The sequence below is a fragment of the Larus michahellis genome, chromosome 2 (genome assembly GCF_964199755.1).
Source record: "Larus michahellis chromosome 2, bLarMic1.1, whole genome shotgun sequence".
NCBI lineage: Eukaryota > Metazoa > Chordata > Aves > Charadriiformes > Laridae > Larus > Larus michahellis.
This window is the reverse complement of record NC_133897.1, coordinates 88,525,323-88,540,091: the sequence shown is the minus strand read 5'-3', so window position 1 is coordinate 88,540,091 and position 14,769 is coordinate 88,525,323. Positions and strand designations below refer to the sequence as shown.

General features: G+C 43.6%; 1 protein-coding gene across 1 annotated transcript in view; it reads left to right on the top strand.

The window, feature by feature from the left end:
- FBXL7 (F-box and leucine rich repeat protein 7) overlaps positions 1-13,099 on the top strand; it is a 200,175-nt gene extending 187,076 nt beyond the window's left edge. Inside the window, exons 3-4 of the mRNA XM_074576172.1 lie at positions 1,894-2,505; positions 10,027-13,099. Of these exons, the coding sequence (XP_074432273.1) occupies positions 1,894-2,505; positions 10,027-10,763 (1,349 nt within the window). The 3' untranslated portion in view covers positions 10,764-13,099. The remainder of the gene's footprint in view (positions 1-1,893; positions 2,506-10,026) is intronic.
- Positions 13,100-14,769: the final 1,670 nt, after the last annotated feature.

Here is a 14,769-nt window from a genome sequence, read left to right as displayed (position 1 = left end):
GTCTTGAAGAAAGTGTTTTCCCTGCAAATGTTTTTCACTCGCTGAAATACTGAGCTTCTGTGAAAGTAAAAGAAGATAGAGAAAGAAAGCGGGAAAGAGCTGGGTAGCGTAGATTTTTCCTTCACAGCGTGAAATGATGATTTTGATCTCTTTTCAACTGAACTAGGTGATCTTGGACAAGTTGCTGGACTTTGTGTCTTGGGTTCTTCAGCTAAGTAGTTGTGCCTCTCTCCCTTGCAGACAGGCTGTGAAAATGGAGGCCTGCGGTTGCTACTGTTGTAGCTAGTGAGATCAGAGCGTGTCCGTGCTGGGCTGAGTAAAAGCTTGATGGGGAAATTCACATGTAATACACTGATCAAATTCATCTGAAATTTAATTTAAATGAATTTAAAATTAATTTAAAATCTCTGCCTAAACCCAGATTTATTGAATGCATTTCCAACTGTACCTTGCTTAGTCTGTATCTATGCTGTCACAGTCACAGAGCTGTAGAGTCAGTGTTACTTAAGGAGATGGCTTTGCACCTTCCCTGAAATGTCTGAACCCTGAAGTGATAGCAGAAAGTGTGACATGGAGGAAAGCTTGGTTCTCTAAAACCACTGTTCTTACTCCGTTTGTGATATTTGTTATTCTACTGGGCACTAAATTGTGGTTCTTGTATTCATCTTTTGATGATACTTTCCTTCATAAAGAATTTCTGTTGAGATCGGTACTGAGAGGTCAGAGATGGAAAGAGTGTGCTCAGCAGTAACATTCATCTCTCATACATTGATTGCATCTTGTGAAACGTACTGCTGAAATATCTCAGGGTCTCCAAATGTATTGCCCATGGCATTTGCTTGTCTATCAAAATTATATCCTAGTTGTCTTCCGGTCTTTTACTTGATTTGATTGGAGAGCTGGGAGCAGGAGTGGAAATGACTAGCTAGCAATGTCAGTACAGAGGGAAAACAGTTGAAATAATCTTACAGTAAAGGCAACCTTTCTTAGTAGCAGAGGCCCTCTATTTTTGTGCCTGCTTTTTGCCAGTAATGTGAAATAAAGAAGGTAAAGAAGCAGCAAATTGGTTTGTGGGGTTTTTTTTTAGGTTGACTGCTTGTAGTGTGACAACACTAGCAAAAAGATTGTGTAAATGTTGTGCAACAGCTCTGTAACCAGTTTCCAGGCATGCTGTTTCTTCACCACTTGCTTTTCTGTGCCTGTTTTTTCAAATCAAACTGAAGTTCACTTTAGTCCATGGGAAAGGAGCGCTTTCTACGTGTGCATGATGGGGACAGCCAAACCCCCTTCAGGAACTAGTCACTGGGCTCTTGGTTAAACTGTTGAGTTCCACTTTGCATGAATGAAAAATCAACTTTTTTAATGACACAATGAAAATAAGTGTATGGGGTTGTGCTTTTCCATCTGCCCAGGTCCAGTGAATGAAGTGGTGTTTGCCTTGTGATCTCTTCTTTGGCCTCCCACTGAACAGCTGAAGGATTTGAGAGGCAAAGGACCACAGTATTGCTCCCCTAACAGCTCACAGCTGCATAGGTAGTGCCAAAGTTATTGGCAGTTACTCTCTGTTGAAAAAGCCTCTAACTCAAATGTACTCATTTCTTGCAGTATTTAGTCAAGACTATAAAGAATTAAAATCCCTGGACTTCCACTGCTGTCTCCTCTTCATTACAGGGCTCAGACCCATAATCCCTCCTTTGCTAGCATAGATGAACAGAGTATAATCTAAAATAGGTTTTAGAATATGTGTTTCCTCAGTCTCACTGGTAAAAATGACTGCTTAACCTGCCCCAAACCCTGAAGCTTATTGTGCTATAGGGCTAGTAGGGTGCTGTGCTGCTGAGAGAGCTTTGTATCCACCCACCACTTACTGAAATTGTGCATTTTGTTTTCCAGACTCCGACCTGAGCATGCGGACGCTCAGCACGCCCAGTCCAGCATTAATATTTCCACCGAATTCCCCTGGCTTCCAGAATGGCAGAGGGTCGTCGACGTCTTCATCCTCAGTCACTGGGGAAACTGTTGCCATGGTCCATTCGCCACCTCCAACCCGTCTCACTCATCCTCTCATCCGGCTGGCGTCCAAGCACCAGAAGGAACAGGCCAACATAGACCGGCTGCCTGACCACTCCATGATCCAGATATTCTCCTTCCTGCCCACCAACCAGCTGTGCCGCTGCGCCCGTGTATGCCGCCGCTGGTATAACCTTGCCTGGGACCCCCGACTTTGGAGGACTATTCGCCTGACTGGCGAGACAATCAACGTAGACAGGGCTCTTAAAGTGCTGACCCGAAGGCTTTGTCAGGATACACCCAACGTATGTCTCATGTTGGAGACGGTAATTGTTAGTGGCTGCAGGCGGCTCACAGACAGAGGACTCTACACCATTGCCCAGTGCTGTCCAGAACTGAGGAGGCTGGAGGTGTCTGGCTGTTACAATATCTCCAATGAGGCGGTCTTTGATGTCGTGTCACTGTGCCCAAACCTGGAACACCTGGATGTGTCAGGTAACAGGAAATATTTAAATATGGGTGTCTCTGAGTCTAGAAGCCTCATGCTTGTCAGACTCCTGGTCCCTGTCATGGTTTAACCCCAGCCAGCAACTAAGCACCACACAGCTGCTTGCTCCCTCCCCCACAGCGAGGAAGAGAATCAGAAGTGTAAAAGTGAGAAAACTCATGGGTTGAGATAAAGACAATTTAATAGGTAAAGTAAAAGCCACACACGCAAGCAAAGCAAAACAAGGATTTAATCACTACTTCCCATGGGCAGGCAGATGTTCAGCCATCTTCAGGAAAGCAGGGCTCCATGACACGCAACGGTTACTTGGGAAAACAAATGCCATAACTCTGAATGTCCCCCCTTTCTCCTTCTTCCCCCAGCTTTTTTATTGCTGAGCATGACGTCACGTGGTATGTAATATCCCTTTGGTCAGTTGGGGTCAGCTGTCCCAGCTGTGTCCCCTCCCAATGTCTTCTGCACCCCCAACCTACTCACTAGTGGGGTGGTGCGAGAAGCAGAGAAAGCCTTGACTCTGTGTCAGCACTGCTCAGCAATAATGAAAACAGCCCTGTATTATCAACACTGTTTTCAGTACCAATCCAAAAAATAGCCCCATACTAGCTACTATGAAGAAAATTAACTCTAGTCCAGCCAAAACTAGCACATTCTCCACCCCTTATTTCATACTATTTACGTCATGCTCAGGTCTACCCTATCCACTACATCCGCATTAACCTCTACCCCCCTTCCCATCCTTTGATATAATACACAGATATCGTTCCCTTAGTCTATGGACAACCCTTTTAAAATGTCCACAAAATATCCAGAAATGCTCACAAAATCTCCATTGAGTTAATTTAGTCCATGACTTCGGGCTCCTTCTTTATGGCGGTCACTCAGGAGAGGAGAGGTGGTGTGTTGCGTGGAATTACTGGTCACCAAAGCCAGCTCAGGTCGGGTCACTGCTGCACTGCACTGCTTCTTGTAAGGCTTGTCCTCCATTGGTTCAGGTGGTTCCTGCTATAATAATTCCTATAACATTCAACTCAAATCCAGGGCTACAACAATTTAAAGGTGTTTCCATTACAATCTCCACCCCTGGTCCCTTTGGACCAGGCCATAGGGTTTAACATTGCGATGAACTCCTCCCCTTGCCCCTGCTCTGGCTTGAACTTATCCACGGACTGCAGTCCCTTAGGGGTGTAGCTGCTCCAAGTGGAGCCTTATCTATGAGAGATAGTCTCGTCAGGGGTAGGGTATACCTGCTGTGGCATAGACTCATCCATAGCCATAATCGCTTTAAGGTGTATCTGTTCCAGCATGGCCTTTTCCATGGGTCACAATGCCTTCAGAGATACGCCTCCTCCAGCATGGCCTTACCCACAGCCACGGTCCCTTGCTCCAATGTGGCCTTACCCATGGCTGCAGTCCCTCCAGGGGGGGAGGTGATTTCCCTTTTTGTGTTGTCTTTTGAAGTAGGAATGCCAGTCTCCTAACACAGTACTGGTTAGACAGGCACTGCTAGAATCTCAATGCCCCAAATGCCAGCAGCACCTCTTGAGCAGCCAGGCCTCTTCTGATGGAGGCAAGCTAGCAGAGATGGCCCATTCAAATAGCACAAGGACTAGTTAGGTATTTTTGCATAAAGCACCCTTACAAGGGACCACGTTGCAGTCAGTGGTATATCATATAGTGAAGGTTAGTTACTAGAGCAAAAATTTTTTTATCTTTTATATATATATATATATCTATCTCATTTATAAGTAGATGATATATATATATGTATATATATGTGTATATATATTTCTGTAATCTTATGAGTGACTTGAGGAGGAGCTCAGAATCAGGCTAGGCTTTTGTCTGGGTATAAATATCAACTGTCATCCCTAGTTAAACTTCAAGGTCCCCTTGTTTCCGTTGCTATTTTAACCAGACTTAGCTAGCTTGGACTTTTTTTTTTTCTTTTTTTCTTTTTTTCTTTTTTTTTCTTTTTTTTCTTTTTCTTTTTTTTTTTTAATAGTGTATGTATTTGCTTAGTGGCTTTCTGATTTTCATTTCACCCAGTTGCAATGTGTCACTGCAGCTGTTTAGATCAGCAAAATTGTTTTAGACAATTTTTCTCAGACCTGCTCATTACCCAAGATCAGCCACACAGAATTTCCTCTCTGCAAACAGGTTGGCGCTTAATTAAAAGGATGCAGCCAAGTAAAGCACTGAAGTAAATTTGATGTTGAATACTTATTTTGTGATCTCACCTTGTTATTAGTCTAATGCTGATATTAATCAGCTGGACCAGGTTGGCCATTGCAGAGGCACTGATGGCTACACAACAAGCAGGACAAAGTGGGGAGAGGACGCAATACTGTTGAGTCACTGGTACCTAGATAAACTGATTTTTCCAAGGCTGCCTATCTGGTGTACATTGATTTGGTTTCTTTTTCTTGCCTTTTATTTTTTTAACTGTTTTATCCAATCTTTAACCTAGTATTTCTTAGTATGGCAGAAAGTCATGGATGGCATCAAAACCAATAGCAACAAATCAGCATTATTCACTTTTTGTGATTACGGTCTGAAACCATGAGGTGATAAGGTTTCTCCATGGGAGTCCTGTCCCATGGAGTCTATTCACAAAGACCTTGCACATGAATTTCTTATTGTCAGTACATGCTGACATTAGCTCTGTATTGCTAACCACACATTCGGGTTGAAGCATCTCCAACACCAGGAGAAAATGTATATGCCTGTGGGATTTGGACCTAGAGCTATATAACACTTTGAAGGCTGCCTGTATCCCAGGTGTATTTATGCTTTTCTTACTACATCCTCTAGGATGGTATGAAGAGTTGAGTGGCTCGAGTATCCTGGGCCTGGAGAAACGGGAGAAGTAAAATCACTGAGCTGAGCGTGAACTGCCTTGGCACACCAGTTTGTTAGCTGACACACCGAGTGTACTTGGGGACTTTCCTTGTATGTGGCTTTGGTCCTTTTCATGCTTTGGTCTACAGCTTCTACTGATACAGACGAAAGGTGACTTTTCAAAAGCAGGGAAAATGAAAAGATGACACCGGGTCTGGAAATATGTCCTTTTCAGGTCTGTCTTCATTTATGGTTTTCCCAAGCTTGTTACTTTCAAACCTAGAAGCTGGTGTCTGTCCCTAAGAGCTCATCTGTTTTGTTTTTAATCGCACATTTTTTGAAGTTATCCTTTCTTTTTGGAGCAGGCAAGGGAAAATCCTGGTTTTGAACATTCACAGAAGTCAGGGTGTTTTGGTTCAGACTTGGCCTTTGCTGCATGTGCCTGCATATGTATTGAGGATAATTGATCCCTCGGGTCTTGTTTTGAGCACACTTTTTTAGTTCTGACATGGGTAATTTTGGAGGATGTTTCAGAAGCAGGATTCCATTTTACCCTCCTTCTGTCTGGCTGAAATAAAATATATTAAAATGTTTTTTACTTCATTTTTGTTGGACCCTGTTTTTTTTGAAGGGTTGCTGTGCAGTTTGTCAGGGTGTGTAATGATCACCTCTGAGTAACTTTATTCATGTATTTCACACACCGTGCTGTACTTGGTGGCATGTGTGGAAGGAGGGGAAATGAATCCACCTAAGCAAATTGAATGCTAACTGCTAATCTGGTAAGTAAATTGAACGCTAGGGCTAGAAGCTACCTCAATTGTAGCAATGCCCACAGTGGTGAATACAGCACAGCAAAGACCTCAAACGAAGACTGAGTCTGATCCACCTTCGTAGTATGTGTGCCAAGGATTGCATTCACCTCACATGATTTGGCTCCTATGGAGGCTGCTGCTTGTGTAGTGCAGACCTCATCCTTTAAAAGAACTCTATTATCCACAGGAACTAGTTTAATCCTGCCAGTTATGTCCCATTCATTTCTTCCTTGCTGGAAGGGCAGGATACCCCCTCTGTAAACACATCAGTCTTCAGTGAAGAACCGTTTCTCTTGGAGTCTTACCCAAGAGGCATCTCCACTCAGTACCAAATTCCAGAATTAGCAGGGAAGGGGCATCTTACAGCACCAGGAAAATGTACTTCCAGCAAGTATTCTTCCAGCAAGTGAAGAGAGGAAATAGATTTAGGGCAAAGTATAATTGATTCGGCGGACAACAGCTCAAGGACTGGAACAAGAGAAAGCCTTGGTTGCGCAAATGTTGGGCAGGTTCAAATTGTTTCTTAGAGCATCCCCTTGTTCCTTTTCTGTGGATGTTTCCTGTAGAAGTGGATTTTCTTGCTCTCATGCTTTCTTTCCTCTCTCCATTTTCTCAAACAGAAGGGGTGATTCCCGGACTTACAAACTAAACAGGAAAAGCAGTCCATACATCCGTAGCTGTAAGTCTTCCTCTTCAAAGGGCAGGGGCACAGATTTTCACCAGTCTGCACTGTGGTACAAAGGCAAATGCTGGAAGTATATGCTGAGCCCTGGCTCAGACTGTGCCACGAGTACTTACGCAGCCCTCTCTTATTGCCCTTTGGGTACTGGGTGTTTAAATAGAAGGTAAGACAGAGGAGTCCAGGAATTAAAAAACCCCCACAACTTATTTTCATATCTGAATGTCTTATGAAAAAAAATCCAGGAATAAGGTTTCAATCAGCAATTTTGATTGCTGTACAGACTCTCCCTGGACTTGTCTGAAATGAGGCTGCGCTCTAGATCCTTGGACAAATTCTGGGCTAAGTTCTTACACGAGAAGATCTTTTCTGTAATCAAGTCCAAGAAGTAGTTAGGAGGACAAGGCTTGCACCTACATCCACAAGCAATTCACAGGACTGAAGTGGTTCACTGGTTTGGTTTTATACTGAGCAAGAAAAGTTGGGTACATGTGCTGGAGGATAACGCTATACTTGTAGCTAGTTAATTAAAACCCAGTTCACAGTTGTACATCTAGTTGAATCCCTCTCCCTCTTGGATGGCTACTTGGCAGCAATAACATAGCAAAACCTTTAATGTCAAAACCAGACATTCATATTAACTTTCAGAGTTTTCCACAATGTAAGTTCTGTCACTCTCAGCATCCACTTTGTGGGCAGATCTGAGATATCTCTAGAAGTTGGTTGAGCTTGACTGCAAGTTATTATCTAACATGCTAGCCAACTTTTTTTTTTTTTAATCTGTTTGGAAGTTTCTCCTCTCTTTTAAAAATCAGTTATACTTACTTTATGGAAAATCCTGCTACAAGAGCTTTGTTTTTACATTTTTTATTATTTAGGACAGCAAAATTGTTACAGACCCAGGAACCTGTCATTTTGCCTAAAAATCAGTCAGTTCTATATCAACGTGAGCTTTTTTTCTGGTGAGACCATTTTAAATACCCTTCCCATGAAATATTTTACAGTGCAGCCAAAGTAACTAGACAAGACGATTGTCTTGTCGGTTGTCAAAACAGTGATCACACACTGATGTACAATGACTCCAACTCTGCTGTGAGACTTCTGACCCATTCACTTTCTAATTGCGGTCATTGAAGCATTCCCCCTTCGTGGATGCTCAGCAGACCGAACATTTTCCTCGGCCTTGTCGACTCTTCATTCTCACTTAGACAGATTTTAAAATTGAATTCTGGTCAGCATGTAAAATATCCAGACTGATTCTTTAATCCAGCAACCTCCTCAGACAAATGCAATAGCCAGAGCTACGTCAGGCACAGCAGAACGCTGCCTAGGTGCCAGCTTCTTCTGGGAAAGCCCAGCTCAAGGATGGGGACTTCTATGATGCATTTTGTGTCACCTACTTCAAGGAACGTATTAGAGGTGAAATTTTTACACCATTAGCATTGTACTGCTTCCCTTTAGAAAAATCATTTTGCATTACTGAGCGTGTATGTAGTATTTATTTGAAGGCAAACGTATTTCCAAAGATTGCACCATAACAAAGCCGGATCTGCAATGCAGTCTGAAGAGGAGATAGCAGCATTCAGTTTTAAGAAGGTGTTGTTTGTTGAACGAAGTGCTTTGCTTCAAGGGCCCAGAGCTTCTGCATAACCTGTGGACAATTTGCCCATTTCATTGTGTGAGGCCTGTGGTAAAAATTGCATCTGTTCAAATAAATTTGAAGCTTAAATTAAAAATCCAGCTGCAGATTCAAATGATGACTGTAGAAATCTAATTTCAGGTGGCAAACTGTTTCAAGTCCATATCCCGTGCTCCTTGTAGCATTTGCATAAAACCATTGGATTATCTCAAGGGTTTTCCTTTTGGTTTTTAAGAACTGAAGCATATTCATACCTTCCACTAAGCCTCTGAATGAGAACCTGTTGTATGAAGCAGTATGGGTTTGGGTCATTCAAGTTTTCTCCTGCTCTTTACTTCCAGATTACAGGATTTGGGCAGCATTTCTGATACACAGAGCTCTAAGGTCATCAGCCTAAGTTTTCTGGCTTTTCGTGGGTCTCCTCGTCTCCCCTTGCCAGTGTTTCAGCAATACAGAAAAGCTCCTTTTATCACTACCTGAGGGGAGGTCTTTAGGCATAAGCTGCAGGATTTGTCTGAGTAGACATTTACGGCTAAAACTGTTGAGCCTTGATCACTAACAGGTAGACCCTGCCTTCTTCCTTGCAGCTGTTTCTAGCTATGCTAATGCAATGTGCCCAGCTGAACTTGGCACAGATAAGAATTTCCCTTCAGGAGCCTGAGACTGCCAGTTTGCAGTGCAGCAGAAACGCCACTTTCCAAAAAAAGCTTTCATTCATCACCAGGCAGAGAGTGGAGGTGAAAAATGGGGGAAGTGCGTGAGCGTGTTTTTCCCTTTAATCTAGCTCTTTATCTTTCCTTGCAAGGTCTGGTGTTTCTCTTCTAACCTAGTTACCTCCATTCATGGCCAGACTTTTCTCGCTTGAAGCAGTCCTTTTCTGCGTTTGTCCATGTCCTCTCGTGCCCTTACCAGTCTGTTGGCTCCTGCTGACTCTCCCCATTCTCCCTAGGATGCCCGAATCTCCACCCTTCTGCAAGCACTTAGTCTTGCCATAGTTTCGCATGCTTCCCACATTGTAGGCTTGGGGCTGGATTCACATCTGTTCCTCAAATGCTTTTTGGAGGGAGGGTGGGGTTTGTCTTTTTTATAATGGGGTTGGATGGTGAAAGAGCCTCTGATGTTGCTTTACAAACTCAGCCAGTCAGCAATGAGACTGCCTCTGATCAAAAAGCTGTGTTGGTTGTCATGTAGTATCATTTTCTCAAATTGTTGCTGGGTTTGTGTTGCAGTAACAGATCATAGACTGTCCCTAGGTAAACCTAGGACCATCGTTTCACATTCGGGATGTGAACAAAATGGGTCCGTCGCTTTGCTGGTGCTCAAAATCCCAAAGCAAACTCACTATGAAATAACAGAGTTTGTTATTTCCTCTGGTGTGGAGACACATCGCAGAAAACCCAGGCTAGTTAGGATGATTCTGCTCTTGCAACGTGAAGATATCTTCATGACATCCAGCATGCAATTTCATGCCCACCTTCCTGGTCTTGCCATGTGATCTGTTTTTACTGCTTGCTTAAATTTGCTGTGTTTTTCCACTTAGGCTGCTCCAAAGTAACATGCATCAGTTTGACTCGCGAAGCCTCCATCAAGCTGTCTCCCTTACACGGGAAACAAATCTCCATTCGCTACTTGGACATGACAGACTGCTTCGTCCTGGAGGATGAAGGACTGCACACCATCGCCGCTCACTGCACTCAACTGACCCACCTGTACCTGCGCCGCTGCGTCCGCATCACCGACGAGGGTCTCCGCTACCTGATGATTTACTGCACGTCCATTAAGGAACTGAGCGTGAGCGACTGTCGGTTTGTCAGTGACTTCGGCATGCGGGAGATTGCCAAACTGGAGTCGCGCCTCCGATACCTTAGCATCGCTCACTGCGGCCGGATCACAGACGTGGGCATCCGTTACATTGCCAAATACTGCAGCAAGCTGCGCTACCTCAACGCGCGGGGCTGCGAGGGCATCACGGACCACGGTGTGGAGTACCTCGCCAAAAATTGCACAAAACTCAAATCGCTAGATATTGGCAAGTGCCCTCTGGTCTCAGACACCGGCCTGGAGTTTCTAGCCCTCAACTGCTTCAACCTGAAGCGCCTGAGCCTGAAATCATGTGAGAGCATCACTGGGCAGGGCCTGCAGATTGTAGCTGCCAACTGTTTTGACCTGCAGATGTTGAATGTGCAGGACTGCGATGTCTCTGTGGATGCTCTGCGATTTGTTAAACGACATTGCAAGCGCTGTATTATAGAGCACACCAACCCTGCCTTCTTCTGAAAGGACACCCCCACCTGTCGTTACAATGCAGTATTAAAAACACTGTTGTATAAACACACACTCCCATATTCAGTAATGCTGTCTTTTCTATAGCTCACGGGAGTCAGCTTTTCTTGTATGTTGTGGGTGAGGGGGGAGGTTCTAGAGGACTATTTTGTTTGCTTTTTGTATGATCACTTTTTAAGGTGCGGTGGGTCTCCATGGAGAGGCTGCCTTAATGCAAAAGCAATGAGTGCTCAGCATCCCTAGTGGGATGCCATTTCCCTAACAGCCGTGATCTTGTCCCAGGCTACAGTAGCTACCTCCAAAGGAAATAGCACATAATCCCTCCTTTGGAAACGCTACTAAGCTGTGTCAAATACATCTGAATTCCAGCTGTGCTCATGAAGCTGACTATGCAATATGTGTCTGTGTTCCCCAACTTCTTCCAAGACGGCTGATAAAGCATCCCCTTGTCTCCAAGTAGTTTCTCTTTGGTAGTCGTCCATTATAATCCCTCAGGAAATACTGGGTAATGTCCTTAAACATACTTGATTGATGCAGAACAAGATCTGCTGGCCATTGCCACGCACTCTGCTGAGTGAATCTGGAGATTGTGCCCATGCATGGATTCTCCTGGAAAGCCCACCTCCGGGTCACTCGTGCATCATCACTACTTGCCTTCATTTCTAAATGTGCTCTCTCCTGCATGTGTTGTACCACTCTCTGGTAGCAGATAGGGACTTCTGGGTCTGATAAGCAGTGACATATTCACCCGAGTGAAGGAAAACAGGTGAGATATCGGTGGCCTGGCAAAGGGAAAAGCCAACAAATCAGCCTGAGAAGCTGCTGTAATTCTGCAACAAGCTGACATAGCACTGTAGTACACCCGGGACTCTCTCAAGCATTGTGGAGCAGCTTGCGCAGGGCAGTCCCAAATGCTGTGCTGCGCTGCTGTCACCAGAAAGTCTGTCTTTGTTCCTTCACTGTATGTCTTCAGCAGCCGTGTCACCATTGCAGTTGACACTCCCTGAGCAAACCAGGCACGTGCATTGAGGTAAATCCAATATGTGCCTTAATACATGTAGAAACCAAACCCTTCTCTGTGGCCTTCCAGTTCAAAGGGTAGACGGCTGATCTTGAGACTTCAAAGATGTTAGCCTGATGTTAGATAACACCCCTGGGAACAGAGGGGTTTAGAGTGTTATTCACATTAGGTTTAGGTTTTGTGAAACCTTGTCTGTGTGTGTTCCCTTTGGCTGGAGAAACAGCTGCCGTTCAACAAGGAATTAAAACGCCAGCGTTGCCCTGCAACACCGGGAGCCCCTTGTACTCTCATGGTCACTCTTGGTCATGCAAGAGCAAGAGTGGTTTGGTGGTTCCCCCATCTCATTGCCTCCTTCCCCAGAGCGTGTGGTCATTCCATGGTTACTCTCTTCACAGTTTTCTGGCAGCCGTTTCTCTGCGTTTTCACATGTAATGCTCAGATCTGAAAGCCAGACACATTAGGGGCGATGATATTTTCAGGCAGCCCCCCTGCGCCTGACTGACAGGTGAATTCATACATTCAGCTCAAACGCTATAAATGTCTCGGTAGAGAACATAAGGGAAGCACCGTGTCTGGTTTTCATAAGCAGTAGTTCCATCATCTCCAGACAACACTAATAAAATCATTGATATGAAGTGAAAATCCATACGCTCGAGAAAAATACATAACTGCTGAGGAAATACTTTTAGCAGTGCTCTCTCAAATTACAAAAAAGCAATGGTTTGGGGATGTCCCTGCAGAGGGAACTTGTCCTGCTGCTGCAAAAAGTCCTGTAACTTATGTATGTTCCTCTTAACATACAGGATGTCATCAGCTCTGATTTATAAATCAGATTGTACTAAAGCAAAGAGGGACATGGAAAATTAATTTGTCATTGCTACTATTACTGGTCAGTGACTAATAGGGGGTGGTACCATCCTTTGGCCAGTTAATATCGCTTTGGTTTTCCTTTCTGTAGTTTTAAAATTAGAGATTTCTTCTCCAACAAGTAGTACAGTATATTTTACCCGAGCCAGCTATACTCTCTGTTTATCCTTTATCTCAAAATGGCCCAGAGGATGTTAAGCCCGTTCCTGAGGATGGTGGGATTTTGAGCCATTTGCACTCATGAAATATAAGGCCTCATTAGTAACGTTTAACTGTTTATTAAAAAAAAAAAAAAAAAGCTACTTTTCTGGCTATGCTAAATTGAGTGAATAGTGCTACATGGTTTTTAAGGTTTCTAATGTTTAAATTGGCCTGTACTGTACAAATCTCACTATAAAGCCTTAATTTGCTACCAAGAAATAAAGCAGTATATTGGTAACTGATAAGCGTGCATCGTCATTTGCACTAGTGGATTAACGTCTGGTGAAAAAGAAAAGATTAAATACTTGTAAAGCTTCCTTTGAAAGGTAGGTAGGTGAACGAGCACATCAGGTAGGTGGATGACTATATTAAAAAAGGAAAAAAAAATATTTGTTATAGATTATGACCTTGCCTATCTGTCTCTTTAAAATTTGATTTTCCTCATGTGGTTCTTCTTGACCCTGAAACATAATAGTAACTGGAAGTGTAAGTAAAGCTAAAAATAGTATATAAAAAGCACATGTATAAAAAGTTCAGGAGGGCCTCTGCATTGGTTTAAAGGCAAGTTAACATATTTGATGTGAAAAGTAAAATGGAATGACTGAAAGGGTAGAGCATTTACTAGTGCAGCATTGCCTTCTAAATGCTCTAAAAAACCCACTCTGGGGGGCACTAGTGGAAAATGAATAAAGGTAATTTTTCTAAGCCAAACATTTTTAAGTGTATAGTCTCACACGATCTGAGTTGTCACTCTGAGACTGCTACTTATTTCAAGAAAATTTGAATTTAACTTACTGATACAGCTTGCCTGCTTTGACTTTTAACCTTTTTCCTATGTCTACTTGCAAAATGGCATGACCAGAAGAGAAACTGAAATGGTGTGTGTGGAGCTGAGTTTGCTGGAAAGGTTGCAGCACGTAAGTGTTGTTTTTTCATTCAAGTTTGGGGTTGCAAAGGCTTTAAATTTCCTGAGTGAAAACATTCTTGATTCTTGAACTATAGAATTCAGGCTCAGGCACTGAGGCTTCTTCTGCTCTGCAATAGCATGTGGTGATCTCATCAAAGCAAGCAGCGATAAATCGCATCAGTCAGGCTGGCATGTTGTTTATGCTTTGGAATAACTTCTGTCCTGTAGAGAGAGGTCTCTTAGAAAAGGCGCCTCTCAACTACCATGCGCTGTGATTACAGCCAAAAGCTCTGTATCTAGGTACTCATCCTTCTTATTCCCTTGGCTTTCGTAAAAAGGGAACTGTATTTCTCCTGTTAGCAGCACGAGATCGATGGGAAGTGCAACGCTTCCTGCCTTTTTGAGCTGTGCTCGTCTGGCTTCCTACAAAATGCGAAACAGCTTCTGGTGGATGTCTTGGACTCAGAACCATGGTCCGGACTGTAACCTTCAGTAGTGGCTTACGTGGTTTCTGAAAACTTCTAGCCTTTGAACTGGAAAATTAAAAAGCTAGCAAAAGACCTAATTTTAGCACTAGGCTTGAAGCAGGTCCAAACCCTCATTAAAAAGAAATATAGTGACCATTTGGACTGCAGACTGGCTGCCCCACGGCTGCCAGTGTTAGTTTAAAGGGGAAAAGTTCTCTGACGGAGTTGGTACGTGGCTCCTCTTCCCCCGGCGTTCCCCAGGAAAGTAACCCGCCCTCGGATTTTTATAATTTGGTCAGTTTAGCTATTCATGCTGAAACTTCCCATGCTGGGCTTTGAAAATGTTAGTTGAAATGGTTCATCTGGTTCTGTAAATAAAGCTAGGAGGAAATGTCATTTTGCTCATGTTAAACTCCTGGTGACCTTTCCTTTGAAAACGGTTCATTGCTCTCCATCTCCTCTAAGGCCTTCAGAGTGAAAGCGTGAGCCTTGCCAGGAGGTCAGCTTTGGGACAAGGTTGTGTCTTACTGATGTCCC